Source organism: Rhinocladiella mackenziei (genome assembly GCF_000835555.1).
Source record: "Rhinocladiella mackenziei CBS 650.93 unplaced genomic scaffold supercont1.3, whole genome shotgun sequence".
Lineage (NCBI taxonomy): Eukaryota > Fungi > Ascomycota > Eurotiomycetes > Chaetothyriales > Herpotrichiellaceae > Rhinocladiella > Rhinocladiella mackenziei.
The window spans coordinates 3,690,836-3,712,085 of NW_013550602.1; the positions used below are offsets into that span (position 1 = coordinate 3,690,836).

Consider the following 21,250-nt stretch of genomic DNA (forward strand, 5'->3'; position numbering starts at 1 on the left):
CAGTGGTATGTTTTTTGTCAAAAAGTGTTATCTGATCTGTCAGTGGGCGAGGGAAGTAAGCGAAAAGACAACAATGTCCCGTACCGAATTGTGTTAGCAGTGGGTGGCTCGACTAGTTGATGTCTGCAGGTCACCCTGGCCGCAGAGAAGAGGGCCGGCAAAGTCGAGGGTCGGGAGGAATCGAGGATGGCTGCGGGAATCGAAGGTCGAGACCAGGAGGAGGCGAGTAGAATGGTTCTAGTGGTCTAGGGGGTGGGAAGAGGAGAAAGGTATAGCGTGATAAGCCCCGAGAAGGGGACGGGGGGTGGGGAATCGGTGATTTTGTTCAAGTATAGGCTGGGCTAGAACCAGCACTGGAAGTCTGGAGAAAGAGAAGCAATGTGAAATGCGCCGGGGGTGTTCGAACCGGCAGATAACTGTCTTGGAAAACGGGTTCGGAGATGGCGGGGTGGATCTTAGTGTGATTTTGGGATGTGCATGTTGTTGTGCAAGACCTACACGAAAACGCAAATACAAAAAGGGGGAATGAGGTGGTCCAAACCCAAAAGCTGACAGGCAAATAAATGTCCTCCGTCGCGTGGACAGGAGAGAGTTGGGCGAAGTGGCTGCGAAACGTGCTGGGTGGACACTGAAATCCGATCGGTATCGTCATGTATTTGGCCTCATTTCTGTACGATGCCGCTGTCAGCATCTGTCACCGCCACCACCGCCACCATAATATGCCCTCCGCCACTTGGTATTCCGGAGATACGTTTTACCCTTTCCGTTTCTTTCCCATTCCATACTCCCGGGTTTGGGGTCCGAGGCTTATGCTAGTATTCTGGAATGCTCCCCGTGCCAGGAAGATCACCGTTGGGTAAAGGCCAGTAATAATACGAAGTGACTCCCCGTGATCTCAGCCTGGGTAGGTGGAAGGTTCGCGCTTATCATCATGAAGGGATCCCCGGCGTCACGATTAGCACCAACCTTATACTCCATCGGATATGGTTTCCAGAAGAATGGATCATTGGATGCAATCCACCTAGCATAGAACAAGAGGCCACAAATTACTCTATCTCTTCAATCTCGTCCCGGTCATTATTTACGAAAAGCTGGTGGTCATGGTCCACTACCTCGCTCTCCCTCCCGTGCTCGTCCCGTTCCCGATCAGTAGCCGCCTCGAACACCGTACTCATATCGAATGTGGTCCATTCTGCTTCTGTCACGATCATCGATCCAATACATACCCCCTCTCTCCTGTACGCCCATTCAATATCTGCAAAACACCTTTCATCATCGTACCGTCAACTCCTGTGGCGTGAATTCTACAGCAACCTGGCACGTCGTGCCCGTCACCTGTCACCGTCATCGCTTGACACTGTGTTTCCTCACGGGTTCGACGCCTTGGACAGCTCGCAGCCCGGCCCGGTCCATGCTCACTCTCGGCGCACGACCACGAGCGGGAGATTCCCAATCGTGCATCCGTCGTTGGAGTTCGGGGTCGCTCTCATCGCCAATGAATGTCCAACTTTCTTCAATGTCGCCTCCGTCATCAAAATCGGCAGCCGCGATGGCCGCGGATCCTTCGATTGCTGGACGTGGCTTGATCAACGTTTTGGCGTATTCCAGATCGCGATAAATCGCCCGAATGGCCGTTTGCACACCATCCTCCTGGTCAAGCCGTTAGTGTCGAATCCTCAATGTCCATCCCGCCAGGGAGGAGGGGGGTGTATTTACCTTGCGGATCTGTTCTCCGAGTAGCCGTGCTTTAACAATCATCCGTTCGCTGTGGGTGGCTTCCCACAATGCCCGCGAGAACAGGCTGACATTGACTTTCTTCAGGCAAATGCCAACCCCCAGATCCTCCACACGTGATCCAGAGAAGAATTGGTCTCCGAAAAATGGCTTGATCACGGTGGGGACGCCAGCTCGCAGGCTTGCTCCGGTGGTCCCAGCCCCGCCGTGGTGCACGGCCGCGTCGATTTGCGCGAACAACCAGTCATGTGGTGCAGACTTGATCTGAAGAATCTCCGGGGGCAAGGGAACTTCCGTCTTGACGGCCGCCGGATCTCCCAACCGGTCACTCCAGCCTTTGGATAAAATGCATCGGACATCCGCCTTTATGACCGAATCAACCACGGTTTTCGTCAGGGCGGCCGGATCTGAAACCACAATGGATCCAAATCCAATATAGACGAGCTTTTTGTGGTCATCACGGGCCTTTTGGATGAAAGCGGTGAGCTCTGCCGGCGGCGTCCAACCTTGCGCTTCGTTGAGGAACCAGTACCCGGTAACTCGAACCCAGTCGCTGTAATCCAATGGCGGGACCACCACATGAGGCGAAAAGTTGTACAGAAATGGCACCTTGTTTGGTTGCATCTTGTCCAAGTTGGTGCTACGGAGTCCAAGTTCTTTCTTCCGCCACCGGTTGACCTGTCCGGCGATGGCTTTCCAGAACACATTGTCAAACATGACGTACGAGTAGTAATTGTAAGCTCCCCCGATTTTGTGTTCGGGCACCGCAAACGCATGTGGGTAGGCTCGAGTCCGGGTCCAGGGCATGGTAAAGGCCCGGAAATATGGAATACCAAGCGCTTCTGCAATATGAATGCCCGCCATGGCGCTCGGTGATTCAATCAACAAGTCACTGTCTTGACACGCGTGCCAGGCGGACGTGAGCAGTTCGTCAATCCATGTGCGAAACTTGGCCGAGGCTTCTCGAAGGAACGAATACGTGAACATGCCGTTCTCCACACAGATTCTCATCAGCTCGGCCGGATCGCCGTCAACGGGTCGAAATTCAATGCCGTGCTTCCGCACCCAGGCACCGAATTCCGCATGCGTGGCGATTCTGGGTTTGTGACCCTCGGCCAGGAGGCCTTTGCACAAAGCAATGTAGGGTTGCACATCTCCTCTCGAGCCGACCGTGAGGCAGGTAATTCGCAACGGCGTCGTGGGCTTAAAGTTGATGATGGACGCGTGGGGATCATCGAACAGGACCGGCGGAGATTCTTCATGGCTGTAGATGGTTTCGGCCGTGTCGGGCAACACAAGGTGATGTTCGCCAGCCGAAATCCGACGGGCTTCTTGAAGCATGCGATGCTCTTCCTTGGCGATTTCGGCATCATCCTCGTCCTGTTGTGCCAGTAGCCCAGATTCCGCCATGTACCGAGCGGTTTCCAGGCTGTGCAAAAGGGTCACGGTACAATCGTCGCGATGCTCCGCAGAGCTGAATTCAAAAAAGAGCTCTTCATGGCCCCGGATCACCAAGACCAGGCCATGGTACCCGAATCGAAAGCCCTTTTCCTTGTCCACGTTTTCAATATCCTTCAACGGCAACACGAGCTTCGTCCGCGTTCCCGGAAGTAGGCTCCGAAAACAAAATTTGCGATTGCTGATGTATATCTTCCCGTACAGCGGAAGGACGCGATGAATAAAGCCAAAGTAAGTCGCTTGGAGTTTTTCGGTCGTGGGCAGAGCAAAATGTGCCCGGAATCGATCGCCGTGGCCGACATTAGCTTCTTCATCTTCTGGGTCGATACCTTTGTCATCGGGCACGATGCCTTCATTTTCACCATAGTGTTTCCTGTTTCCAGCCCACATGCCCGAAACCTTTTCCAGGTACGACATGGATTCCGTCGCCAGGAGTTTTCGCATGGAGACCGACCGATTTTTGAGATAGTCGGCGAGGGCCCCTGCGCGTTGAAGAGGATAAGTCCCCGCCTTGACCAGGTCCTGCAGGGTTGGCGGGGGGTCATTTCTGGACAATTTCTTGTCACGTTCCAGTTCTGAAAACACGACGTCCTCCGGTGCTGTGGCTCGGCGGTCATTCGAGGCATGGCCCGCTGCGTCTGCCATCCATCGAATTGGGATCGGGGAGGTCGTTTCCCGACGCGGAGAACTGGAAAGAATTGTGCCCGCCTCGGACGATTTTCTTGTAGGCTCTGTTGACAGAGAAGTGAACGTCTCCATTCGATGGGCAGCACGAGGATGAAACACGTCGCTCCGGGATAGAATTTGACTGGCCGACATCTGCGCTTCCACTCCGGGAGATAACGGGGCAGTCGACGAGTCCGTCTCTTTGTCGATCGACTGAACATATGAATCTTCTGAATCGTGGTGCCGCGCAAGCGGGGATCGACCGGTTCGTCTCGATTTGCTCACGTCCAGTCGACTTGTACTGCCACTTCTCCGACCTCGGTCAAAGCTGGCTCGACCATATTCACCACCAAAGTCGCCGCTGGAACGGGAAGGACTGTCACCGCGCGAAAACTCTCCGCTCATCCCCGGAGGCATTCTGCCATCACTGCCAAGGGAAAATGGCAGCAGGGTTGTTCGAACGTTGTCTTTGAGAGGTGGGCTTGACTGGGCTCTGGGACTGCCTGACACAACATCCGAGGAGTGGCGCCGGGCAGATGACATGGCCTGGGGACTCAACATGGTGTCACCTCTCCTCGTTGGTGACCATAGATCTTCAGATGTCCGTCCCGTTGGAGCTTCGGTGAGTAACCCTCCGAGAACCTGTAGCGCATCTTGGCCAAAGCTGAAAAAAGAAAAGAAATACTGCAACCCATATTAGAAGCTAAAGAAACACGTTATATTGAGGTTGACGTACTTCGTCAATCGCATAGGAATCACCACTCTCGATCACCCTAATCTTGACTGTCTCAGCGAACTCGACAACGGGGCTCTCTTCAAAGTCGATAATGTTATCGACAGGGAGGGATATTTTCACGCTGTCGCCATCGTTGTGAGAGCGAAAGACTGTCTTTTGCAATGTCTGCACCCATTCTTTGGCGCTCGAAGCACTGTCGGCACGGAAATGATACGTGCGGTGATCTGTCGTCACTGAAAAGTCTTTGCATTCCTTCTGTTTACTTTTCTCACTCGAAAAGCCGGCAGACATGCTGTATCGGAGATCGATGTTTCCAGAGGGAAAATAGAGGTTGGACGGATCAGAGTAATATGACAGCACGTCTCCCTTCAAGGAAAACCAATATCTCTTGTACTTTGACGTTGTCCGGCCCTTCTTCGACAGGTATCCAGTTTTGGAGACAGTATGTGATTTTTTGGGTAAATATGCGTAAAAGCAAATATGGTGCTCGGTGATGTATAGGTAGCCCTGGAGGAGCACGCTCTGCAGTAACCAACATGGATACTCGGCCACAACCTGTTCTGGCTTTTCGAATCCAAAAATTTCCATCAGTCTCGTGGCAAGGAGCGTCTGTGGGGAGGATTCGCGTCTGCTTCTTGATTTCTGGCCTCTGGGAGACGACGACCCTTCCTCACCCGCCTCGGCACACTCTTGGAACTCAGCTTCGGCGGTGATGAGTCTGCTCAACACCGGTGCATCTCGCGGATTGCTTCTAGAGGACTTTGAGGTGGCATCGCTTTGAGGGCTGGGGCTTTGCCGAGGAGGCGGCTCTATTTCCTCCAATCTCGCAGGCCTTGAAGACGGTCGTTCCAATGACTGTACCGGTCGACCGCCCAAAAGACGTTGGCTTTTCGAGGTCTTTCCGTCTTTCCTTGTCACCGCCTGTGCCGCCTTCGACTCAGTTCCTCGAGGGGCCGCGTGCGATTCACCCTCTGTGGTTGTCTGCTCCTTTTCGATAATCTCATCGTCACTGTCACTGGATTCATCAAATCTGGCATTGAAATCCGTGCGCGACCCTGCCGCCGCAATCATGGAGAAAATGGACTGGTTCATGTATTGTGCTGGCGCGTTGTGGCCTCGGGTAGGCGCTGTTACATCTTCCTGGGCATCGGCACCGAGTCGGAGGCGAGAAGGAATATGCGACGAGGGCAGGCGGTTGAGATTGGGGTTTCGCTTCTGCAGTTTTCGGCTGCTGCCCTTCTTGAGAGGAGTGTCGAGGTTCGCCATTGTCCGGTGAAGGCTTGTTTGGGCGGGTGCGGTTTTGGAGATGAGAGACGGCTCGCCCGGTTCGGCTGCCCAAACGGACTGCTTAATTTCTAGGTAACGCAGGAAGCATCTGGGGGTAAGAGGATGGAGTGCGAGTCGTTTGTCTGGATGGTTGGGGGTCACAGATCCCGCGGCGAGAGCTCACCTGATAAAGGGAGGGCTTTTGTCGTGCAAGTGAGCCCGATAGCTAAGGAAGGATCTATCAGAGGTGACCCAGACATTATGAGGCGCTCTGAGGCGCCTCTGGCTGTCAAGGCGCGTGAGAACCAGGACACTTCACGTCTGACCTTCTCATTGTGCCAGTGCGGGAATGATGGTGAGTATATTTCGGCTCTCTTGGATGCATCGTGACCGGTCTGAGAAAGCGAGAAAAAGCATGGCCGTTGGGGCTCAAGGGGGCATGTGGATGTGCTTAGGCAGAGCAGGTCTCGAGGCAACTTTAGGCGAATCTCGGTTCGACATTCCAACCCCTCTGCTCCTTTACGAGACATTTACATTTGTATCATCTATCAAGATCGGTACTATTGGGATCCTTTGGCGCAGAAAAACCGTTCCATTTCTGAAGAGAACTCATCCACTTTCCGCCCAGCCCCATCTGGACTTTTCGACGCAGTCTCTAGCAATCACATCTTCGCATTATTCCTTGCGCTCGCCTCTGCGGTCAGTTTTAATGCTGAAGGGCAGTCATCCCACGGAATGTACAGTTCAACCAACTGGAGATAAGGGGCCTTGGAAAAGTTCTCGTCTTCAAACAAAGCGTTGACGTCGGCTTTGGTCTTCACCTGGTAAGTCTTGTATGTGCCTTCTTTCGCTCCAAACGCTGGAATCAGGTCTTTGTATCTCCAGTTCTGAATGTCATTGTAACCTGCCCTCATTCCATGAATGAAACGCTCAATGGTGTAGCCATTATTGCAGATGATGAAGATGATCGGGTTGAGATTGTGCCGAATCATTGTGCTTACTTCTTGTGCCGTAAGCTGGAAGCTGCCGTCTCCCGTGAAGAGAATGGTTCTGCGTGTGCCTCCAAGTTCCTTGGCCGCCAGGGCGACGCCTTGACATGAACCGGTGGCATAACCGATACTTCCCCATAGAATCTGGCTGATGTTGGTGACATTTTTGGGGAAACGGGTGTCGAAGATCCCATAGTTGGACGTTCCCGTCTCGGTGAGCACAATGTCACCCTCTTGCAGCCACTGACCCATTCGGGGCCAGAACCAACCGTGGGTGATGGTGGGATCACCGAGGTCTTCATCAAGAGGAATCTTGTTTTGGGGAGCCAATGGGCCGGGCTCGATATTCAGTTTCGGTAGTCGGTCAATGAGTTTGCGGAGGACTCCCTTCATGCCCACACCAGGGTACTCAGAATAACGGACACGGGTGTAGGTGCTGTGGAAGTCGATTGTTTTCAGCTGTGAGGTTCTGTAGGTGAATCCCGCGGTATTGAAGTCAGATTTGACACTGCCGATGGTCAGGAGTAAGTCAGCATTTTCCACCCGCTCCTGTACTCCGGGATTGGATCCATCGCCGGCATAAACACCACCAAAGGTGGGCGTGGTTTCGTCGACCGCGCCTTTTCCCATGGGAGCCACGAAGACCGGAAGACCGGATTTCTCAATGAGCTCGTGTGTCTCGTCTAGAACTCGATGACGAATGGCACAGCTGTCGACCAAAATGACAGGATTTCTGGCATCTCTCAGGTACTTCAACACCACGTCCACTACATAATCCTCCTTCTCCGGCTCGTTTCTGTGAGGGCTCAGATCGAGCTTGGCCTGGAGTCTCTCGCCCTCTACCTTTCTCTTCACCACGTCTGTGGGCAGGGTCAGGTAAACCGGTCTGCTTCGGAGGTAGCATTCGCGGAGGGCATGGTCAATCTGCGAAGGGATGTCTCGAGGATCTGTCAACCTGGCCACATCCACCGCAATATGGCTGGCCATATTTGCAAAGATATGGAAGTTGCCGTTGCCTAGTGTATGATGAAGGAGCATGCCGTTAGCTTGCGAGATGGTGCTGGGTGTTCCGACAATGTGAACCACCGGGACATATTCTGCGTAACTACGGCGTGTTAGCCCGAGGCAAATTGGTTGAATTGCATTTTTGGCATCCACTTACGATCCGGCAATGGCATTTGGGAGAGACAATTCCCCAACACCGAAAGTGGTTATGACGGCGGAAATGCCTTTGATTCGAGCATAGCCATCTGCGGCATAGCCCGCGTTGAGTTCATTGCAGTTGCCCACCCACTTGAGGCCACAGCCTTCGAGATAGTCAAGTGCAACTAGGTTGAAGTCTCCGGGCAGACCATGGACCGAATCGATTCCTATTTGTTTGAGTCTGGTAAAGAGATAAGTAGCAACATCCACTGGCTCTCTGAGCTCGGATGTTCGAATGTCAGTACCAGTAGCCATTCTCGACATGCACGGAGACAGCAATGGAGGAAATTTGAAAGGAAGAGGAGACTCAAGATGTCACTGCGTCAAAAATAAATACTCATGGGAAAGAAACGTCATCAGGGTGCAGCGGAGAAGCCGGCAAGCCTTTCCATGAGAGAGGCCAACACAAAAAACATTTAGATACACTTGCAGAGAGCTGGAGTATGAAGCAATCAGGCCAAAGCGTCGAGAACAAGCATGCCACCAAATACAGTAAGCTTTGGTGCAAACGTGGTGTGATGTGGTGGCGGAGGCCTGTAACCACTCAGGGCTTACATAGGCAGGTAACGGGTTGAGGCAAAATCCCCCACGCCGCCGCAGTCACGTAACGTGAAAAAATTATGGCCCTTCCGTTGCACTTATCGGCCCCAGTACGTCGCAGTACGAACAGCCAATCACATTCCCTTTTTTGTTCTCCTGTTGAGCACTTCTCTCACCTCGCGCTTTGCGCTTATTCGGGGGTTTCCATTGGACGCTCTCGCTCAAAGCCCCCTCGGATATCCACAGCGTCCGATAACCACGGGCCTTCCGCCTCGCGGGACTTTCCAACCACGATTGGCTTTCGTTGCTGACCATCTCCAGCTTGACTGCGTCGAAGAGCTGATTGAGAAATCTTTGCGAGTTGTTGGGTTCTTTTGGTGACTTTCCAAGATAGAAAAAACGCGCCTTTCACTTGCAAATCTCCCCTCCTCTCTTGAACTCGAACGGCCACGACACCTTTGCGCACCGCTTCCATCTCTCATCTGCCCGCCGCAGGTTGCTCGATTGATCAAATGCTAGGCAAGGACCTTCCAGAAGTCATGCGCTGGTGAAAGGATTATTGCTCTACTGCATCGGCAGCAGGACACGACCCTCGATCACCACGTTCAACCGGCCAAAGACCGACAAAAGGCACTCGTCTAAGAATCGTCGTTGACTGCGACGCACAATTGAAGCGGGAAAAAGTTGGGTAAATGTACGCTATGTCGGCCTCTGTCGTTGGATTGCGGTGAAACTGTTGCGATCCGATCTTTTGAGCCACTGTTTTGCAAAACATAGCGTTCATGAACGACTACGCATCGGACCATGGTCTCCAACAGCCAGATCATGGATAACCAGCGTCAGCAATATCTTCCCGGGCCTCCCCCCCCCCCAGGTCAAGGTACTCTGGGCCATCTTCCACCTCCTCCGCCCCGACCATATCCGCAGTCCAATCTGCCTCCTCCGCCTCCAGGGCCGCATCCATCAGCGGCCCTACCGTTAGGGAGCGTTTTCGGAATTCCTGGGTCGCAATGGCAACCGCCATGGGGAAGATCTGGATTGGGTCAAAATATCCCCCCTCCACCGCCTATGGTCGGCCACAATCAGGCCCAAGTCCAAAATTTGCCCTACGGTATGCGCCAGCCGTCTCATCTCAACATACCACCTCCACCTCCACAGAATGATAAACCAATTCTGTCCGCGACATTTATCCCGACGGGCGATTCCTTCGGTCCAGGAGTGGGAATCCCTCCCCTTGATGATTATTCGTCATACTCCCGGTACGACACTCCATTCACTTCGGAACCCTCCCTCTCTCATTCGGAGCAGAAATACTTGGACGGTACAACGACGTCGCACAGTTATTCTTACCCAAATCCGTCTCAGCCCAATCCTGATATTGCCAACAGAGAATCCCGTGCTGCCTCGGCATCTTCTAACAGGCCTTCGTTCACTCTCCCGCTCCGTGACATCAATGAGCCAGTCTCTCCCGGACCCCCTACTGCCACATTGCAGAATCCCCAAACAAGTGGTGACCACAATCGACAGCGAGCGCACAGTGCGGCCGTCACCAGCAATACTTCGAGCGAGATTGGATCGCAATGGCCATTAGAGCGTGTTCTCATCTGGCTAGCAGCCAACGGATTTTCCAATGATTGGCAAGAGACATTCAGACTCCTCAAGCTTCAGGGCTCGGAATTTCTCGATCTCGGCCGTGGTCCCAATGGACGAGGCAATTTAGGCATGATGCATCAGACAATCTATCCTCAGCTTGCCAAGGTCTGTTCTGGCAGCAATACGGGATGGGATCAAGGTCGAGAGCGTGAAGAAGGCAAGAGACTGCGGAAACTGATCTCGCGACTTGTAGAACAGGGCGGGGAAGGCCCAGCTAGCGCAGGTATCGGGCATCGAAGACGCGAGTCTGGCATTATTCCGAGTGCATCCACAGAAGGCACCTTGGAAAATTCGCCTCACCTCCCTCGATCGGAGTTTGGCAGCACTCCTGGCACCGCGGGGACTGAGGGAAGCCCGGGAAAGCAAATGCCTGCACAATTTCCGGTAGGATTAGGTCCCCGAAACTCCCAGGGACGAAGCAGCACGATGCCGGTTTTCAGCAAGCATAGCAGCACTGCTTCCACTCCAAGCGATCCCAAGCCGCCAGACAGCCTTCATGGCGCCACCCGCGCTGACTATACTAGAGGTGTTTTGACCGGTATCAGCAGCCGTGGTCGCCACAGCCCGAACCTCTCGGGCGACAATTCCACCAGTTTATTACCAAAAGGCTTTGAGGCCTCGCCAAACGCCAGTCCAGGCCTAGTGAACGCCGTGCCCGTATCAGACTCGAGTTCCTCTCAAACCTACCGGCCCGACCACAGTAAGAGCAACAGCACTGACTCCATGCCCAAGGCAAGCAGCCAACCTCGGTCTACGGTTGGTAATCAAGGCGCATCTGAACCCGGCAGAAGTGCGGCATCTGGATCCTCTGATGGCGCAGCTTCTGGACGGTTCTATGCGGATCGACGCGACGCGCAGGAAATGGCAAGACCCTCACCACTCGAGGTCCAACGGACATGGAGCAACGACTACGCTCCAGGACCAGGAGGAAAAGATCAGAGCAAAGGCTTTTTGAGCAAGTTCATGAGGAAAAGGCACGAGCATAGTCAACCTCCTCCGGAAGATCATGTGTTGGAATCACCCACGAGTCCAGGAGGTTTCCGGCTGTTCTCGAAACCTGGTGCGAATGGCAGTGATTCAGCACTACTCCAACGTCCAGCTTCGGTGAGCGTGGCAAGCGAAGATGAGAAATCCACATATCCCGTCCGCCGGGGAACCAACATTTCAAGACGATATATGTTCGTCACGCCAGATTGTTGGAATTACCGACTCGTCGATGTGACGGAGGTGGATACTGCAGCTTCGTTGCGGAGTCTTATTTGTGTCGAGCTCGGGATAGCGGATTCCGAATATGCCCAGATTTTCGTCACCGAGCCCGGACAAACTGATCATGAAAATCCGCTTTCAGACAACATGCTGCTTGCTGTACGAAGTCGAACGGATAATTCAGGAAGCTTGAAGCTCTACGTGCAAAGCCCCACGTTGTCGGCCGTGAGGGGACCCAGTGCTCAATCCGCCGGATTAGGTGTTTCTTTGGGCCAAAAAGGGGAAGGGCCTCTGCGGGGTGCACCTATGGTCAAGTCCAATTCATCTGGTGGAATCGACCGTAATGGATATCCGTTGAATCCAAGTCCGGGAGCAGATCAAACCGTGACAGACCCCGTTCTGCTTCAGAAACAAGCAGAAGAGTATCGACGACAAACAGAGGCCAAGCACAAGGCATTTCTCGAGACTCGTCGGGCACAGAAAGAACAAAGTTCCACATATAGTGGAGGCGGCATCCGCGGAAGTACAGTCATAGACTTTGATAGTCCACGACTGTCGCCTTTTGAGGACAAGAAGGTGGAGAATCTTGTACCTGTCCGACGGCCGCCAACAGCGCCGGCCGAGTCTACGACTCTGACCAAAGTCAATTCTTTGAGAGCAAAGGGATCAGGCAGTAGATCCTCTCTGGATGCCTTGAAGCGAATTTCTGATCCAATCGCCGAAGAAGACATGGACCGTGGAAAGAAAAAAACCAGTGGTTCCCCGGCAATTGCTTCGGGTGGAATTGGTGCTGCTTTGGCCAATGTTGGTAAGATGGCCGGGGCACCAGCGGCTTTAAGTAGCCAGGGCATGCAGCAAGACCGAAATCGAGCCATGTCAGGTGGGTCGCCTCGTCCCGACTTGACCAGGGGTAAAGGCAATATGTTGTTCAGAGTTCCTAACTATGAAGAAGGTTTCGGCGAGCCATATCAAGACAATCGGCCACGCAATCTTGCCTTGGACAACGCACGACGATTCGGACCTTCTCCCAATGTCAGTCCTTCTAGTGAGACCGCACCCCGACCTGTTCTTCAAACCAGAAAGTCGTACGGTCCAGATCTTGAATTCAAAGAGACGAACGTTTCGTTTGCTCCATCGCCACATCCGATGAAGGATGAAAATTCCGACGATGACTCCGACGATGGCTTGTTTGCGATTCCTTTGGCCAACAAATCCATGTCTAAGAGTGATGGTCAAATGGTCGGCGGCAAAGATCAAAGACCGGCGCTGACAGTCGACACGGATCACAACACCGGCAAGAATGTTCGATTCAAGTCACCAAGCTCATCAAGTGGAGTCTCGTTGAATCAGAATCCTGGAGATGAGAGCGCCACGACAAGCGGAGAGGCCTACGAACGGAGTCTCTCTGATGGCAGTTTTAGTGGTTCTGCGCAGTCGCCAGATGATCGGATGAGTCGGAGAGACTCTTTCATTAGTGATATCTGGGCGAATCGACCGGCCGTGGAAAATGTTGTTCATCATCTCGACGAATTTTTTCCGGGGGTCGATCTCGATAAACCTTATCTTGAAGAAATGGGAGATAACAATTCTCCGATGAAGTCGGCCGATCACGATGCTCTTGACAATTTCCAGAATGCGTCAACAGGAGGCATTACGTTTGGCACCGCAGGTCTGGATCTTGAATTCAATCGGAAGAGTGATTCAGACACTCTGGGATCCGATGAATCAACTCTCAAAGCTAAAGACCGTGACAAAGTCGCCAGCGTGGCGCAGAGACAAGTTGGAAAGGCAACAGGCGGTATTTCCCGAATGAAATCCATCCGCGAAGTTGCACAAAAGAGGAATGACATCGGAAGAGGACCATCCGTCGCAGCTCGGGTCGAGCAAGCCAATGCCGGCAGCATCGTTCGCCGGAAGAGCACGAAGATGTTTGGTGGCAAAATTGTCCAGATCAGACCGAAGCCGGGCAACCGGCTCTCTACTCTCGATCCAATACCGCAAGAAGAAGTCCCTACCGACGACACGCCCAAGCGACAGGCAACATTCAAGATCATTCGTGGTCAACTTATCGGAAAAGGTACCTACGGACGTGTCTATCTCGGTATGAACGCGACAACCGGTGAATTCCTGGCCGTCAAGCAGGTCGAAGTAAATCAGAAAGTGGCAAGTCACGACAAAGATCGCATCAAGGAAATGGTGGCGGCCCTCGACCAGGAAATCGACACCATGCAGCATCTCGAGCATCCCAACATTGTCCAATATCTTGGTTGTGAGCGCAAAGAATATTCCATCAGCATTTATCTCGAATATATTCCCGGTGGTTCGATCGGGAGCTGCCTTCGCAAGCATGGAAAATTCGAGGAATCAGTGGTTCGATCACTGACCCGACAAACTTTGGAAGGCCTCGCTTATCTTCATCACGAAGGTATCCTCCATCGGGATTTGAAAGCCGACAACATCCTCCTCGATCTGGACGGAAGCTGTAAGATCTCTGATTTTGGTATATCGAAGAAATCGGACAATATCTACGGCAACGACGTCACCAATAGCATGCAAGGTTCCGTCTTCTGGATGGCACCAGAAGTGGTTCGGTCACAAGGACAAGGATATAGCGCCAAAGTTGACATATGGTCCCTTGGCTGTGTGGTCTTGGAAATGTTTGCAGGAAAGAGACCGTGGAGTCGAGAAGAAGCCATCGGTGCCATCTTCAAGCTGGGAAGTCTCAGTCAGGCCCCACCTATACCCGAAGACGTACAATCGACCGCAACAGTCGACGGCTTGAACTTTATGTACGACTGTTTCCAGGTGTAAGTCCACTTACCTAAAAATGTTTATGAACGATTGAGAATTCTGACCCGTCGACAGTAATCCAACTGACCGACCGACCGCCGACACACTCCTTCGACACTCCACATTCTGTGTTCCGGACCCGTACTACAATTTCTACGATACCACATTGGCGGCGAAATTGAGAAATGTAGATGGAACTGGACTGGGTGGTTGACGGACTCTTCCCCGCCTTGTCGCCCTTTTAATTTACGAACTTCTACAACCTCCAAATTCACGAGTGCTAATCCTATGCCCCGTCGATTCGAAACGCGGAACACATGCCACCCACGATACGCTGCAAACTTATTTGATGGATGTGCAGGGATCGAGGTTATCATAAGACGAGGAAAGAAAAAACGGCGAAATACGAATCGAACGAATTTCTGACCCCCCCAAGAAAAGAACAAGGCATAATGTATGAGTATTACCATTGATTGGAGTCGCATCCATCTTGGAGGGTTGGATGCGATCTTGGTGAGGAATGAAAGGGACATGGAGCGATGGAGTCTCCCGGATGAATAGTTCTACAGTCGAGTTCACTGGGTGTTGGATAACGCTGTTGGATGCCGCAGGAGAGAGTAAGTGATTGGAACTCTGGAATTCTGAATCTTCTATTTTCCCCGGGTTGTTCCATCCACATTCCAAGTTCGATTTTTACTCGGCAGGATGATTCTACATACCTCACTTCTATCCGCTCCCAACAGGCAATTGTTTTGTTATTTCACCATAAAGCACAACCCTACTGCTGCACCAATGCTGGCGCCCACCCCAATCAGCCTATCCTCTAGTTGGCAGCTGACCCGGGAGAGTTGAGCGTGTTTAAGCTGCTTTCACCTATCTGGCTTTGTTCTCCTGTTGAGCATTTCTAGTTCGTCGGTGGCTAGGATTTTGTATTCCACCAGCCTTTCCAAAGATGGGGCCGGAAAGCCTCCAGCTTGCTTCATCTTCTCCATCCCACAGACAGCCTGAATTCAGCTCGTCACGACCAAGGATTTAAAGAGTTGAGCAGCAGAGACAACAGTCATTGTCAGGATCAGATGTAAGCGCAAGCCTCTCCCTTTTTCATTCCTTCACGGTATTTGGTCGAAACATATCGGCTGACATGTAAATTTCCATCAACACTAGCCTTCAAGGTCTCAACAAGAAAGTTCTCCGCGAAAATCGTCTCCTTCAAAGAGCGGGAGTCCAAGGGTCAATACTAGTAGTGCCCATTCGAACTCAAGCAAGCCAGCACCATCGCAGAGAGCCGGTATCCCGCCAGAAATTCTCCAGGGGATGGCCAAGATTAGAGACAGCAGCGGCAGTGATGGTGGCAGACGAGCCCAAACACCGAGCGCAAGTGCGAGTGCAGGTGCCAGCGCGAGGAAACCCAACTCCATGGCCGGCGCTACTTCTCGTCACAACTCAGAGGGTGCCAGTGTTGTTGCCGCCAACAGATCCAACTCCGCGTATCCTGGGCGGAAGCCTGAAGAAGAAAGCCAAGGCCAAGCCATCGCTTGTCCCAATCACCAATGACCGGCCGAGGAGAAGAAAGGACGACGAAGAAAGCAACCTGCTGCGAAAAGGAGGAAGAAGGCCGCCGCCGCCGTCAAAACAAAAGGGCAACGGCAAAGCCACACCGTCAGCGACAGCAAAGAAAGCAGCTAAAGCAGCTACTACTACCACTAGCACCCCCTGCGCAACAACAGACATGATCACCTGCGAAGAAAAGAGATAGCAGGCGGAGTCAAGATGGCGAAGGCGACGGCCACGAAGAAGATGAAGGAGAAGCCTAAACCGGTCTTTGATGAAACGGTGGGGGAAGGATTTGTTGTCGTTGTCAAGTGATAGTGATGAATGCAGCTAAGAACGTCGAGATGATTACAGAGGGGGGCCGGAGAGGTGTCGTGATGTTGTTCAACTCCTGCCATTTGATTTTGGCTTTGGCTCGCGCTATGCATTGATTTCCCTTTTTCGTCATTACCTAAGTCTTCTAGGGTCCTGCCTTGGCTTAACCCAAGTGCGCGGGAGGGAAGTGTCATCACGAGGCTGAGGTCACCCTGGTGAGGCTCCCTACGAGGCTGAAGTTGATACCAGGAAGAGAAAAAGGGGCTGCGAAGGTGCGAATCACAGGCGCTAGAGCCAAGAGCTGTATTCTATCTAATTTATCATTTAATATCTCTCTTTCTTGATCTCGACATCATGACGCCGTGGCCATATCTCATATCCAAGGAGGGGAGAAACGATTTTTCCAAAAGGTACATCCAGGGTGGTGATTCATTCACCCTCGCACCCACTCAGTCAACTCCCCTCCTCAAGAGGTGTCCAAATGACTAGAACCCGCCAACTTTCCTCTGCTTCGCTCTCAACCTCAGCCTCCCCATCACGAACACCTAGGGGACCTTGAGGTACAGGCTCGAATTCAAAGTGGCACCTCTCTTCACCTTCTCCGGATCCATCGCCTCGCACCACACCCCTCGCCGCCCCCTCCCACTCTGTCTTGACATTGTCCCAAACTGCGCGCACCTCACGGTGCCGAGTTTGGATATGCTCAGCTAGACGCAACTGCTGCGTGGCGATTTCCTTATTCAACATCTCCGCGGTCTCTGAGTCGATTACGGTGCTAGTCGCAAGTTGAGCTGTTAGTTCAAAAATCCTTGCACGGCAGCCCGCGATGTCGTTGCCAATCACCTCATGGATCGTGCGTTGTTTCTCGCGCGCGAGATCGAGTGTGCAGTCCAGGCATCGGGGGGGTGCGGTCAGGTACTGTCTGATATCTGAGTCTGCTGCAGGGGGTGTAGACTTGCCATTTGGAACACCGAGGACTTGACCTTGACCTTGACCTTGGAGTTGGAATTGGTCTTTCTTGGATTGGCCAAGCAATTCAATCTGTAGGACGGGAGGGATTTTCCCGGGCCGCGGTGTTGGAGGCGTAGTATGTGGACATTGCCGAAAGAAGAGATGTGTGTTTGGGGGGATTGAGTCCGAAGGACTTGAGATAGGTTTTGTTTTTGGAGAAAAGAGAGAACGAACGAGCTTCTTCATCTTTGCCTCCATGTTTACCTTTCACGCTTTGTCCTTCTTAATTGAGTAGGGCACGAAAAGATGTAGCTCAGATCCCAGCTGTTCGGCGGGGGTCGTTGTGATCTGTGATACCTTGTTGTTTGTCAGCTTCGTGTCTTTTTCTCAAATCCTGCCTTGTTTGCGAGGATGAGATCTCAATGCGATTGCCCGCGATATTTCCTGCTTTTCGTACACTAAGGTGGCGAGGGCATTATAACGAACCAGAGTATACCGAATGCGGAAGACAATGTGGGCTCCGCCATGACCAACAAGGTAAGGCCCAAGTCCCTGCCACAGTCATTCATTGGCCATGCGTTAATCGGATCAGGATGGTACAAGTCATGCTCCAGAGTATGAATGACTGTTTGCGGGAAAGGTGATGAACGGTCGGAGCCACTTTTTTGGTACATGTATGGAAGACCCCCAGTATGTCGGTCCACTGTGAACTCTTTGACAGTCCGCCCAGAAAGAATGGTGTATTTCAGAATGACAAAGGAAGAGTTCGAAGTTTGAGCTGATGCCGTCCGGGCATTTATCGCCACGTGAGTCTAGTTTGTCCGAAGATGGGACCGAGACAGAACTTAGCGAAAGAGGGCAAAAGAAGAATGAATACGGAATAATAGAGCACGTAACAGGGAGTCCATCGAACAGATCTTTTCTCCCAGTTGTATAAGCGTAACTCGTAATCAATCAACCCTTGCCCTGAAGCCCAAGGGGAAAGGGACGGCAAATCACACATACCTTCCATCTATACCTACACAACTTCTTAGAAGCCAAGTTTGGAGGTAAAGTATCCCATCGCCGCCTGCCTCTTTTGTTTCGCAACAAATTTACTCACGTCATCGCTGAAAGTGCTGCTGGATTCAGCCGCTCGATCCATACTGTCGCCCGCCAAGCCGAGACTTTCCGTCCTCTCAGCCAACTGTCGTTGCATATATGCCCAATAAGTCTCTTGACTTTGATCTGGTGGTGCAGATCGACCAGAACGTGCAGCTTCCCTCTGCCGCTGAAATTCTGCCTCTTTCGCCGCACGCATTTCAGCCATCATTCGTTTCGAAGGTGGTCGGTCAGGACCGCCGATAAGGATATCCATGTCCGATGGTGTGATGTACTGTGTACCCGCGATCCATTGAAGATTGCTGATTGTCGGTCGAGGAGGGACGAGCTTCGCAGGGTCGAATAGTCGATCCGGGCTTGGAGGGAGCGACAAGCCAGCGCCAAAGACATTAACAATGGCAATCTCGCTTGGGCCTGCCCATCCAAGAATGTCCCCGGTCGGGGTGATGATGGCATCACCAAATCTTTTCGTGTCCAGGAGATGGTTGACGCGAGTGCTGGCAAGCTCTTTCAAAGCAGGGATAGAAAACGCTCGAGCCGCGCCATCTCCAAATAAGCCGACAAGTGCATAACCACGATTCTCGTATCGCGCAACCGAAGATGAGTCGCACAGGTAATGATCAAAAGTCTTGGACGCCCCTTTGGCATGTGCCGGGCGGAAGATGTGGGCAGATGACGTCGTGGCTGCCACCAACACCCCCTCTATTTTCTTGCCTGACTGTAAGCCAGCCATCGCGTGGCCTGTGGCAACCGCTGGTGAGCCGACTCGAGTATCAATCGGCGACAGGGAAATCACTCGATCATCTGATATCTGGGTCACACCGGCGCATTGTGCTGAATATCGACCAGATTGAGATGGCAGAATCTTGAATGTAGCAACTCGACCACGCGATGTGCCAACAAACAAGGCGAGCGAGGAGTAGTCTGTCGGCGATGGTTAGCTCAGCCGTCTACGGGAGATGAAAGAAAATACCGTCGCCTTCAAGGGTCATGATACCGAATTCCATGGCGGTTGGATATTCAGTAGATTGAGTCGCAGGGGTCGATCGTCTGATGCTCCCTCTTCGGTGTTTCCCGCCCGCTAATTCATTCAGCAGAGCCGTATGGATGATAGCTGGTCCACGAAGATCAACCAGGGTGACACCCCCTCCGGCATATCCAGCAGCCACGAACCCGACATCAGAATGTCGTAGAGCCGTTACCGGGCCTTGCTGATCATTGGTCATAGTCAATGGTAATAAACCTTCCTTCAACCCAGCATCTGCTCGTTCGACGATATCTGTCATTCGTCCAGGTCCTTCATGGGGGCCGGGCTCAGGCGGGGGATGACCGGCCAATTGATTTCGACCGAGTCTAAAAACCACGAGCTCTCCGGTCCTCAACCCCACCGAGATTTCTCCAGTGGCACCTGACATGCTCATTTGAGTCACGTCCAATTGGTCCCATCGACCAACTGCCCTCCCCAGATCGACCTGGAGTACGCCAGGATTCTCGATGGCATCGCCGTGTCCAGCATCCCAGACACGAACGGTCCCGTCCGCGTGTGCTGTCTGAATGATGTTTCTGTTTTCAAATCTTTTCCGAGGTTTGGTCCCTTCAGCTCCACCTAGCAAGAAATTGGGACCGTGTTGACGAATCTCGCGTAGGCCGAGCCATCTCACCCGGTCGACAAACGACAATGCCGTTTTCGTGACGAACGGATGAACGAAAGACAATGAGACATGAAGTTGATTGGTGGGTGTGATGGGATGTCCGGAAGGGAAGCTGAGAGTGATGAGTTCTCCAGAGGACAGCGCGGTCAAGATTGCTATCGGATCATGGGCGCCGCAGAAATGAGGAGATGAGCGAGGAATTAGAGTAAAGGTGCAGATTTCGGCATTGGGTGGTGTAGGGAGGACATGTATTCTTTTCGGGTTTCTGAAATGACTTGCCAGAAAATCCCAGGTCGATGTTTGATAATTGGGTGTTGGGCCCAGTTCAATGAAGGTCAGACCTCTTGTTGGATTGGTGGTGGGCGAGCCACCTGCCACGAGCAGACCAGTATCGTCTGGATTCTCTTTAGAACACCATGCAATATTGATATAAGGCTCCTTGACAGAAACTGTTCCGGGCCCCGCTCGAGATGATCCGCCGCTCGGCATATTCACATCTGTTTCATCGACCGTTCTGGCGTGGACAGCTCTACCATCCCGAGGATCCCAAAACACCAAGCTCGAGTCGTCATGAGCAGTCAAAACGAAGGTGCCCGTCGGATGCCAGAGAACGTGCGTGAGTCGTGGATGTCTCACTTGGTTGGAGGCTGAAGGGTCTCCATCACCACCTCGAGCCCCTCTGGGAACCTCGTAATGGAAGAACTTGGTCGCCTTGTTCTGCTTGAAAGAGTAGATCACGGCTCCTTCGGGATACCCAATGAGTATGGTACCGATATCTTTGGGATGAAATTGCATGGACACGATTGGGAGGATTCGAGCTCGCGGATTCCGCTCGCGCCAGAGATTGGGGATTCTGAATGGCGTGATGCCTTCTCGGTCCAAATCGTATGCGACAATGTCACCTGGGGACCCATATCAGTCCATTTTGGAGATGCGTCACCATATTCTCTTCCGTACCCACCATTTTGCAGTCCACATAAACAATAGTCTAGGCTCGGGTCCGTGAGAATAGTGATAACATGACCGGGCGGGGCGTAGTTGGCAAGCATGTGCTTGGCTTCAAGGCTGAAGATGCTAATATCGTTCTTACTGTCCAGAACAACAAGTTTGTCGGCGCAAAATTGGATGGTTCCAATCGAGGACCGTCGTGGAGGGGTGAAGGTAACGCAGACTCGTTTCTGGCCAAAGACGTAGACAAGGCCTGGTCCAAATGGGGATTCATTGGTACCGACCGCGAGGAGGGATTGGACGGGGTCATAGGCGAGGACCGAGATCTGAGAATTGATACCATAGCGGGCAAACTATCGTGGTCATTAATCTAGATCCATGTAGGCCGGGGGTGGGGAACCAACTTCGTCTAGCATGAAGACTTCAGGCGAAATGCCAACCGAGAGATCATTTGGGATACCGGCCTGTTTGCCGCGAAGGAGGTGTGCCAT

The 21,250-nt window shown here is 52.5% G+C and overlaps 5 protein-coding genes across 5 annotated transcripts; 1 reads left to right on the plus strand and 4 right to left on the minus strand.

Annotated features, from left to right (window-relative positions):
* Positions 1-1,344: 1,344 nt before the first annotated feature.
* Positions 1,345-5,860, minus strand: Z518_04865 (uncharacterized protein; the record flags this gene model as incomplete). The annotated part of the gene is made up of 3 exons (XM_013418571.1): positions 1,345-1,650; positions 1,717-4,542; positions 4,595-5,860. 3 exons carry the CDS (start codon positions 5,858-5,860, stop codon positions 1,345-1,347), a joined length of 4,398 nt encoding a protein of 1,465 aa, XP_013274025.1.
* Positions 5,861-6,522: 662 nt separating this feature from the next.
* Positions 6,523-8,307, minus strand: Z518_04866 (uncharacterized protein; the record flags this gene model as incomplete). The annotated part of the gene is made up of 2 exons (XM_013418572.1): positions 6,523-7,954; positions 8,012-8,307. The coding sequence occupies 2 exons, from the start codon at positions 8,305-8,307 to the stop codon at positions 6,523-6,525; spliced, it is 1,728 nt and encodes a 575-aa protein (XP_013274026.1).
* A 1,089-nt stretch (positions 8,308-9,396) lies between these two features.
* On the plus strand, positions 9,397-14,455 carry Z518_04867 (uncharacterized protein; the record flags this gene model as incomplete). Its single annotated transcript, XM_013418573.1, has 2 exons — positions 9,397-14,258; positions 14,317-14,455. 2 exons carry the CDS (start codon positions 9,397-9,399, stop codon positions 14,453-14,455), a joined length of 5,001 nt encoding a protein of 1,666 aa, XP_013274027.1.
* Positions 14,456-16,560: 2,105 nt separating this feature from the next.
* Z518_04868 (uncharacterized protein) lies at positions 16,561-17,316 on the minus strand (the record flags this gene model as incomplete). The annotated part of the gene is made up of 1 exon (XM_013418574.1): positions 16,561-17,316. One exon carries the CDS (start codon positions 17,314-17,316, stop codon positions 16,561-16,563), a length of 756 nt encoding a protein of 251 aa, XP_013274028.1.
* Positions 17,317-18,088: 772 nt separating this feature from the next.
* Positions 18,089-21,250, minus strand: Z518_04869 (uncharacterized protein; the record flags this gene model as incomplete). The annotated part of the gene is made up of 4 exons (XM_013418575.1): positions 18,089-19,083; positions 19,133-20,713; positions 20,773-21,112; positions 21,164-21,250. The coding sequence occupies 4 exons, from the start codon at positions 21,248-21,250 to the stop codon at positions 18,089-18,091; spliced, it is 3,003 nt and encodes a 1,000-aa protein (XP_013274029.1).